Source organism: Hypomesus nipponensis, chromosome 22 (assembly GCF_054491055.1).
Source record: "Hypomesus nipponensis isolate SF chromosome 22, ASM5449105v1, whole genome shotgun sequence".
Lineage (NCBI taxonomy): Eukaryota > Metazoa > Chordata > Actinopteri > Osmeriformes > Osmeridae > Hypomesus > Hypomesus nipponensis.
This window is the reverse complement of record NC_140382.1, coordinates 18,857,501-18,867,825: the sequence shown is the minus strand read 5'-3', so window position 1 is coordinate 18,867,825 and position 10,325 is coordinate 18,857,501. Positions and strand designations below refer to the sequence as shown.

At 54.6% G+C, this 10,325-nt stretch overlaps 1 protein-coding gene across 3 annotated transcripts in view; it reads right to left on the bottom strand.

Annotated features, from left to right (window-relative positions):
* Positions 1–2,611: 2,611 nt before the first annotated feature.
* The window catches only part of whrna (whirlin a), a 66,037-nt gene continuing 58,323 nt past the window's right edge, over positions 2,612–10,325 (bottom strand). For all 3 annotated transcript variants that reach the window (XM_084686962.1, XM_084686963.1, XM_084686964.1), the window contains 5 exons: positions 9,009–9,083; positions 7,514–8,024; positions 7,062–7,222; positions 5,692–5,814; positions 2,612–2,794 (listed from right to left, as the gene is read on the bottom strand). In XM_084686962.1, coding sequence (XP_084543088.1) covers positions 2,612–2,794; positions 5,692–5,814; positions 7,062–7,222; positions 7,514–8,024; positions 9,009–9,083 — 1,053 coding nt within the window. The remainder of the gene's footprint in view (positions 2,795–5,691; positions 5,815–7,061; positions 7,223–7,513; positions 8,025–9,008; positions 9,084–10,325) is intronic.

Below are 10,325 nucleotides of genomic sequence, written 5' to 3'. Positions count from 1 at the left end.
GATGTGTCTGTGTGCATGTTTAGGTCTGGTCTTTCTCCAATACTTTATCCGAGGACAATCTTCCTTTGACCCATTCCCCTCTCCAAGATCTCTCTCTCACACACACACACACACACACGCACGCACACACTCACACACATACAGGCACTCACATTCTCTCTCACTAACACCCCATCTCTCTGTAGTGCTTTATGTGTAGAAACACAGGGCTCAGAGAACAAGGTTGTCATCTTGGCTGCTGAGTGAATCCTGAGGGTTAGCTGTTTAAATAGTGAGTGCTTCTCTGGATACGACACTCCAACACACACACACACACACACACACACACACGCTCACCAACAGTCCAACCCCCCCTTTCCCTCACACACACACTTTCTCTCTCTGTCCTTAACACATATACACACATACTCACACACATTCTGTAACTCATACACACACACTCTCCCTCCTCTCTGTCTGTCTCTCACACACACACACTCACACACACACACACGATGAATGTTCTGTGTCTGGACCGGGTGAGCATGTTCATGGCAGAGGAGCTAAGAGGCTCTGGTGATGTCATGCATTCCTAAAGCCTTCACACGTCATCTTGATGTGTACTTTAAGCGGACTGGATCTGAGAAAAACTGAGATTTAGACGTGATCTGGCTGTCATTGCTCTGAAACAGGGATCAGGCTATGTCGGAATACCGCGTCAGCACACACAGAAGGTCAAACGTAAAGCGCGCCGGTTATTACTGTGACTATAAACACTGTCAGTGTGATTGTAGAACCTCTTTTTCTTTCCTCCGTTATCCTGTCTGGGTTGGTTTCACAGTCATGACCGGCCTGCTGTATATGACCATCCCCCAGGCCTTCACACTGTACGTCTTTCCCCACCATGTCTGTATTATACTTGAAGTTCACTGAAGGACAACCAAACGTAAATCATTTGAAGGTGTCAAAAGTGTCAATCGTGCATGGAAAAGATAATGAAAATGAGGGCTGTCAAATGCGATTAATCGCGATTAATCATGTGAAACAATGCGATTAATCGCGATTAAATATTTTTATCGCTTGACAGCCCTGAATGAAAATACATGAAGCTTTCATGTGAAATGTTAAAATGAGATGAAAGTATCCTCTTTGTCTGCTTGGGCAGTGTGGACTGACGGCTAACCCTGTCAGTGTCTTGTGAGACTGAGGAACACGCCAGAACATCTCTCTCTCCCTGAACATGCTGTCACCCGTCCCCTCTGTCACCCCCATCCTGCTGTTTATCAATAAAATAGAACGTTCTAGTCAGTATGACGACCGACAGAGACTTGGTGAGTGTGGTCCTGAGCTTGTCGTCGCAGGTGAGCTGAGTCAGTGTGCGTGTGTGCGCGAGTGTGTGTGTTTTTATGTTTGCTAAAGCAAGCCAGGTCTTTTGTCACACGGCCAGGCTTTAGCAGGTAGCTATTTGTATGCTTCACTTTCAAACCCACTCTCGCTCACTCGCTCCTCATTCCTCTTTGTTAAAACACTCTTTTCATGTCCTCCATTTGGGCCTCTGGTCAGACACACACTCCCTTTCTCCTCCCAGGCTGCTTGGAGGGTTGATGCCCCCGCCTGCCACCCTCATCCTCTCCTTCATCCTCTTCCTTATCCTCTCCCTCATCCTCTCCCTCGGAGGAAACAAACCAACCACCACAACCATGTCCCTCTCATTTTGTTTCACTGGCTGCTATTCTCTATCCCCAGTTCTCTCTCTCCCTTCCTTCCCCGGACTCCCCCCCCCTCTTCCTCCCCTTGAGTCCCCCCCCCCCCCTCTCTCCTCCTTTTCTGTCTGATTGCCATGGCTGGCGTCTCATTCCTGTTCCATAATTGGATAAAGTTTCCCCTCATGCTCTGTGGATTACAGTGTGCTCCCTGGTGAGGTGTGTTGAATTGTGTGTGTCTGCGTGTGTGTATGTGTGTGCATGTATGTTTAAGTGTGCGTGTGTCTGCGTGTGTGTATGTGTGTGCATGTATGTTTAAGTGTGCGTGTGTCTGCGTGTGTGTATGTGTTTGCATGTATGTGCGCGCTCATACGGGAATCTTTCAGAGAGCTTAGACAGTTCCCTGTATTCTATTGTCTCATTACAGCCTCTTAGAGTGGGATTACAGCTAGGCAACAGTGTGGCCCTTGGAGTCACTACAGGAGCCTCGGACAGGCCCCTCGATGGGCAGCAGCTGCAGGAGGCTGATTTCTGTAAGCAACGGGACGTTTACATCTCACTGACGTGTAAACACTCCAAAGTATTCTACTTGTACGTTGAGCGCGTAAGATATCAGCTTTTATAATTCATAGAATATCTTTATGTAGCCTATATATTATATATATATATATATATAGTTGTATCTACATTTGTTCATTTATACACGTAAAAAAAAAAGAACTGTCATTGGAAAAGCAGGTTTCCTCAAGCCCCACCCATTCTGCGGAGGCGTTGTCTAGTCAGAGCCAATCAGGTGACAGAGATTCCGGGCCGTGGTTAACTCCAGTTCCGCGGGAAGTGACACGGAGAGGTGAGTGTGCGTGAGCCCTCCCACAGTCCTCGCCCAGCCCCCTCCTCCTCTCCTCTCCTCCTGCCCTGTCCTCCCCCAGTTATAGGGCCACGTTAAACTCGGTCACCAGGAAGTCCACATGGTCGCGCTCCTTGTTCTTGAACGCCTCGGCGATGATACGCGCGGCGTCCCTGTGTTCGCGGCCCCTCAGGGAAACCCCGTTCACCTCCAGGATCACCTGGCCCACCTTCAGCTGGCCGCAGTTATGGGCCGAACCGCCCCTCTGAGAGACAGAGAGAGAGGGAGGGAAAGAGGGATGGAGAAAGGGAGAGAGAGTGTCAGTATAATTTTATACAGAATAAAGTAAATCTTCAATTTTTACGACAAGAGAGGGAGGGAGAGAAGGAGAGAGCAACAGAAATTGAGAGAAAGAGACGCAGATAGTTAGAGAAAGAAAGAGAGAGAGAGAGAGAGACAGTGAGAGAGACACATAGAAAGACAGAGAGAGAGAAAGATAGAGACACAGAGAGAGAAATAGAGAAAGTGAGAGAAAGAGAAAGGGGAAACGAATGGTTTTAAAAAGGACCATGAATTAAATCTCTCAGTTCTATCATCAACATAAACCAATCATGGAACTTCCCCTCCCCCCCCCCCCACATCGTTACTCTTGCACATGCCTCCTCACAGCACCAGGCCGTCCAGACCCTGAGAGACCATAGGACTGCATTATCACTCCTGTTGCTCAGTGAACTGCTGACAGTCACCCCCAAGCCATCGGGTGGAGAGGAGAGAGCAGCGCTGGGGCCTGCCTCTCTGCCTCTCTGCCTTTCTGCCTTTCTGCCTCTCCGGGGGGCGCTGACGGGGATGATGGAGGGGACAGATGATCTCAGACACCCAGGAGCAGCGATGCACAGCGTTGGCTGGGTCACACTTGCCAGCGCATTCACCTCTGAAGTCAGACAGGAAGCAGAAGGGCTGTCCTCTGAAGTCAGACAGGAAGCAGAAAGGCTGTCCTCTGAAGTCAGACAAGAAGCAGAAGGGCTGTCCTCTGAAGTCACACAGGAAGCAGAAGGGCTGTCCTCTGAAGTCACACAGGAAGCAGAAGGGCTGTCCTCTGAAGTCACACAGGAAGCAGAAGGGCTGTCTTCTGAAGTCAGACTGGAAGCAGAAGGGTTGTCCTCTGAAGTCACACAGGAAGCAGAAGGGCTGTCCTCTGAAGTCAGACAGAAAGCAGAAGGGCTGTCCTCTGAAGTCAGACAGGAAGCAGAAGGGCTGTCCTCTGAAGTCAGACAGGAAGCAGAAGGGCTGTCTAGGGTCGTGATCACGTACACGCCAAGGGGAAGTCAAGGGTGGGTGTAAACGAGCTGTCAGAGAACAAGACGGTCGCTGGCTCGGCCACGGAGTGGTACAACTGTGTGTGTGTGTGTGTGTGTGTGTGAGAGAGTATGTGTGTGATTGACAGGTGAATGTGTCACAGTGAGAAGATGTCCAAGCCTCCAGCTGGAACAAGCTGACTGATAAGGCCAGGAGCTGGTCATTAGGGGGCAAGGGGCCGGGCCAGGGGCCGGGCCAGGGGCCAGACCAGGCCTGTAACACTGTCCGACTGCCCCTCCATCCTCTCCAACTGCTAATTAAGATCCAAAGCGGCGCTCAACCCCCAGCCCTCCAGTGATTGGCTGATTGGGAGCCGGCAGGTCCCAGCCAAGGGGCGTCTGGGCTCTCTGCGGGCTCTTTTGTCTCCAGGTAGCGGACACACAGGCGGTGGGCGAGGACGAGGCGTGGAGACGGATGATGGCGGGCGAGCGGGCGGGCGTTTTTTGTTCTCCTGCCTTATCTCTCTCTCTCTCAGTCTGTGAGTTCCCATTGTCTCAGGGATGTTGATGAGGAGACCAGGATTATGAAAACCCCCTCATGCCAGGGCTGTTTGTCTCTCTCTCCTCGCCGCTGTCGTCCCCCCTCCCCTTTATTAACATAACGCAGTCCATTCTTCCGTGTCTCTCCCTCTCCCCCCTCTCCCCCTCCCTCCCTCTCCCTCTCCCCCTCCCTCCCTCCCTCTCCCACTCCATCTCCCCCCCTCTCCCTCCCTCTCCCTTTCCCCTTGCTTTGATTTGGAAACGCTGATTTCCCGTCCACTGCCATTGTCGCTTTGCACTCACAATCAGCTTCTCTTTTATTTTTCATTAGCCAGACGCCGCAGTGTCCTTGGAGCCAAGGGGCTCCCTCAGACCAGCCCTCCCTCCCCCCCAGCCTCTCGCTCCCCCCCAGCCCTCCCTCCCCCCCAGCCCTCCCTCCCCCCAGCCCCCCCAGCCCTCCCTCCCCCCCAGCCCTCCCTCCCCCCAGCCCCCCCAGCCTCTCCCTCCCAGGCCCCCCCAGCCTCTCGCTCCCCCCCAGCCCTCCCTCCCAGCCCTCCCTCCCCCCCAGCCCTCCCTCCCTCCCAGGCCCCCCAGCCTCTCTCTCCCTCCCTCCCCCCCAGCCTCTCCCTCCCCCCCAGCCCCCCCCCCCCCAGCCCCCCCAGCCTCTCCCTCCCAGGCCCCCCCAGCCTCTCTCTCCCTCCCTCCCCCCCTCCCCCCTCCCCCTCCGTACAGCGAGCGATGTCACAGGCTGGACCGGAGCTGGAGCCGTTGTCATTGCGGTCACATCCATGCGGCTCCAGCGTCTGGAGGGGTACCCCTGAGTACCGCTCAGGGGAGTGTGAAACACACAGCGCAGTGCCACGTCACTCGCTGAACTAGCACTGTTAAACCTAGCCCTGTCAACCCTACTCTATAACCCCCCCCCCCTCCCCCGGAACTGACCCTTGACCTGACAGGGAGGTGTGTGCTCATGTTTAACTCAAATAACTTCATCAGCAGTCCTGCCTCTGGAATGCACCGACGTGCTGTGTGTCTAATTGGCGTGCATGATCCTGGGCCGCGTCTGTAGGGGTGTGTGTGTGTGAGAGGCTGTCGGGTGTTTGTGTGTGTGAGGTGCGTGTGTGTGTGAGGTGTGGGAGGGTGTGTGTGAGGGGTGTGTGTGAGGCGGTCGTTCATGCGGGCCTTCACATACTGCAGTCATTTTGTAAACAACCTGGAGACCAGAACAATGGAAGGCTTCCTCGGTTCGAATCCCCCCTGCGTTCCTGGGGACGGCCGGGCTGGAGCCAGGCTCCACAGGGGGGTGCTGGTGTCCGGTGAGACCCACCTGTATGGTGACGATCCGGGGGAGGGGCTGGCGGGTGTTGGCCCCCCCTTCGATGGCGATGCCCAGCGTGCTGGCACTCTTCTCCACCCTCACCAGGGTGGAGGTGGGCTCAAGAAGCCCCGGCTAGAGAGAGGGAGAGAGAGATAGAGAGAGAGGGAGAGAGAGAGAGAGAGAGAGAGAGAGAGAGTGAGAGAGAGAGAGAGGGAGAGGGGAGACATAGAGAGAGGGAGACAGAGAGAGAGAGAGAGAGAGAGAGAGAGAGAGGGAGAGAGAGATAGAGAGAGAGGGAGAGGGGAGACATAGAGAGAGGGAGACAGAGAGAGAGAGAGAGAGAGAGAGAGAGAGAGAGAGAGAGAGAGAGAGGGAGAGAGAGATAGAGAGAGAGGGAGAGGGGAGACATAGAGAGAGGGAGACAGAGAGAGAGAGAGAGAGAGAGAGGGGGGGGGGACAGAGAGAAAAGGAGACAGAGAGAGAGAGAGAGAGAGAGAGAGAGAGAGACATAGAGAGAAAGAGAGAGGGGAGACATAGAGAGAGGGAGACAGAGAGAGAGAGAGAGAGAGAGAGAGAGACCAAGGGCAGTAAAGAGAGAGAGGAAAGCAGTTAGTACCTACACAAGCCTAGGAGCATGTCTTCACCCCCCGCCCACCGGACCACTGAGACACTAACCCACAGCAACCCTTAGAGGAACTCTGTTACCCATCACCTCCCTCCCTCCCAGCCCTGCTAGGCAGTAGAGCTGTTCCGTGTGTGTACCGGGTGAGATGACATGAGAACAGGTGGGTGAATGAGAACGTGTTTGAGAGACAAAGAAACAAATGAGTGAGCAGCAGAAAGGAGCGAGGGGGTGATCAGACAGAGAAAGGGAACACAGAGATCACAGTTAGCACTGACACCAAAACAGGAGGAGCACCAGAGAGGACGGCTCTCCCCCAACCAACGCTGCCACAGTCCCATCCATCCCTCCATCCATCCCTCCATCCATCCATCCCTCCATCCATCCCTCCATCCATCTATCTATCCATCCATCCATCCATCCATCCCTCCATCTATCCATCTATCCATCCATCTATCTATGCATCCCTCCATCCCTCCATCCATCTATCCATCCATCCCTCCATCCCTCCATCCATCCCTCCATCCATCCATCCATCTATCCATCCATCCATCCCTCCATCTATGCATCCATCCATCCCTCCATCCCTCCATCCATCCCTCCATACATCCATCCATCCCTCCATCTATCCATCTATCCATCTATCCATCCATCTATCTATGCATCCCTCCATCCCTCCATCCATCCCTCCATCCTTCCATCCCTCAATCTCACTCTCTCTCTGTGCCCCCTCTCCCTCGTGCTGAGTCCACCTCACCGGTTTGGTGGGGGGTTCCCCCCCCGGGGGGTCAGCCTGGGGGCGTGTGCGTGCGGGGCGCGGGCTGCTTTCCTTGCTGAGGCGGCCCGACTCAGCGATGTCCACCCCGCTGTCCTCGCTGAGGGTCTGCCCGCTGTCTGACAGCTGGGACAGGGGGGCGCCTGGGGGGCAGAGGGGGCAGGGGGGGGGTCAGGGGTCAGCAAGGCATGCCTCATGGCTAGCCACGCCCCTCCTCCTTAATGACACCGTATCTCTCCACCCCCCCCCCCCCCACAACACATCATATAACTCCTCTGCTCCCTTCCTTCTTTTATGATCATTGTGCTTCAACTCCCCCCTCCCCCCTCTCCCTCTCCCCCCCTCCTCCTCCTCCCCCCTCCCCCTAGCTACCCCTCTCCCCCCCCCCCAGCTCCCCCCTCCTCCCTCCTCCTCCCCCCCCCCAGCCGTCTCACCTCGAGGAAGGGGCCGCACTTCGTTGACGTCAGGCTCGGCCTGGTTGGGCCGGTGCACTTCCACCATGACAAACTTCTGCCCGACGCCCGGGGGGGACGGTGCGGGGGCCCTGGCTGGGCTGGGGGGCGGTGGGGGGGCGGGGAGGGGAGGCGGCGGGGGGGGCGAGGGGGACAGAGCGGCAGGCTTGGCCCTGCCGGGGGACAGAACCCTGGGGAAGGGGCCGATGGGGTGCTGAGTCACCTGGGAGAGGTGAGCCGAAGCCAGCGCCTGCTTAGCGGGGGCAGGGGCGTCCCTCCGGCGGGGGTCCCTCTTTGGGGGCAGGGCGGGGGAGGAGGCGAGGGGGCCGGGGTCTCTGGGGTGGTGGCGTGCGGGGGCGGTGAAGTACAGGCCGGAGTGCGAGGACTCGGACGAGGGGCGCTGGGCCAGTTGATTTCGTTTGCTGGGGCGGCGCTGCATGCCGGGGGGGGGCGGGGGCTTAAACGAGGGCGGAGTCTCGGAGTTAACATCATCCTGAAGTAGGAGAGGAACAGAAGTGGTCACCTGCTGTCGAACAAAGAGAGGGAATCGTTCCTCACAAACGTAAACACACCGCCTTGCTTTCCAACCACTCTCACACAGAACACACCCACACACACACACACACACACACACTCATACACACAGCAACTAATCGAATCCCAGCATTCAGCAGTCGGGCTGGGCAGAGTCGAGCAGCCGTTTAGTACTGTAGTCCTGGCTTGACACTGTTTCCTGTCTTCGCTGCTCGAACAGGAAGTCTGTGTTGTTATGAGAGACACGATGGCACAGGGATGAGCGTGGACGGAGGATGCATGGAGTGGTTCATGGCCATAGAACTCCAAAGAAAAAACATAAAAGCGTAAAAAATCAAATAAAAGGTATGGGCTGAATGGAACTGTTTGTTCTTTCAGTTTAGACCAAAGAACCCCTCCCCTCCTCCCCTCCTCCCCTCCTCCCCTCCTCCCCTCCTCCTCTCCTCTCCTCGTTCCTTGCTTTCAGGGTAGAACGTTGCCTCCTGTCGTCTTCTGTTGCTGTGGAAACAGGATGATGGTGTGTGTGTTTGATAGCTTCTGTCTCAGGTGTTCTCCAGAGACCCCGAGCGAGCCAGCGAACGTATCAATCTCTCACATCCAAACACACAGATGAGGAATAGATTCCTTCTTTCTTTCTTCCTCCTCTTTAGTCCTCCTCTCTTTCTCCCTCTCTTACATGGACAGTTGGAGCAGCTTCTGTGTGCTAATCATGGCATTCAGCAGTGTCTTCTTCCTCCCACCCTTCCTTCCTTCCTCCCACCCTCCCTCCCTCCTTTCGTCCACCCCTCCATCACCACAGCCTCCTTCCTTCCCTCCATCCATCCACCCCTCCCTCACCGAATCCCTCCCTCTCCCTCTCCCTCTCCCTATCCCTATCCCTATCCCTCTCCCTCTCCCTCTCCCTGTCCCTCCCCCTCTCCCTCTCCCTCGCTGCAGGTCTCACCAGAGAGACGTCAGGCAGCAGGGCGTCCAAACTCTCCACAGGATCCTCTCCATTGGTCTCCACCACACTGTCATTCTGAGAGGGGCAGAGGGATTAGGGGGAGGAGAGAGGAGGGGGAGGAGAGAGAGGAGGGGGAGGAGAGAGAGGAGGGGGAGGAGAGAGGAGGGGGAGGAGAGAGGAGGGGGAGGAGGAGAGAGAGGAGGGGGAGGAGAGAGAGGAAACCGGGTTAAACAGAATGAACACATAGAGAGGACACTTTGGAGGGAGGAAGAAGAGAAAAATGGAGAAAGGGAGAGAGAAGTGAGCTGATGACAAACACAGCTGTGTGTTTACTCCAAACTAAATGGCATCTCATCGACCTTTTAACTCACAGAAGGGGGGAGCTGTTTCACTTTAATTTGTTACCGTCCAATGTGAGAACCTGGAGCTCAAAACATCACACACATGATAACACACGCTCATTCTAGCACTCATACTCTCTCACTCTCACACACACACACACACACTCCCAAACACATATTCACAGTCTGTGACACACTTGCACCCACACACACACACACATACTCTCACACACACAGATTTGATCATGAATCTATCTTCAAAAGCAAGGTTCAGAAGAGATAATGAAATGATCGGAGACTTAGCAGAGCTTCATTAAACTGTGCTTGTACCAAAACAAAAGCTCCATCAATGCAGCATAATCACCATCAGTCTGGCAGCATGGGCGGCCCTAAGGAGCCGTTTATGTACCGTAATGGAGATAATTTAGGGGATCTGTGTGTGTGTGGTGTGTGTGTGTGTGTTCTAGGCTGTCTGCTTGTGTGACTATACACCTGCAGTTGTGTTTAGTAGATTAATCCAATGTTCTTGGTTCTTATGGAGGATGAAAAAACACCAACAAATAAAATAAAATAAACATCTTAACTTACTAATCTCTCCAACAGCAGCAAACTCATTGAGTTGTGACTTGAAAACAACAATTAAAAGCTGGAGCTTAGCCCAGAACACACATATACACACTCACTCGCACACACACGCACGCACGTACACACACACTCTCATCAGGTCAGGGGATTTGTAGAAGGATCTGTGTGTGTGTGTGTGTGTGTGTGTGTGTGGGGAGGACAATTAGCCATCAGCTCATCTCAGTGGTCAGACCCAGCCTACACACATTTGAGTGTGTGTTTGCGTGCGTGTCTGTGCACATCTGAGAGAGTGTGTGTGTGTGTATGCTGGCATGTGTGTGTGAGAGTGTGTGTGTGTGAGAGTGAGTGTGTGTGTGTGAGAGTGAGTGTGTGTGTGAGAGTGAGTGTGTGT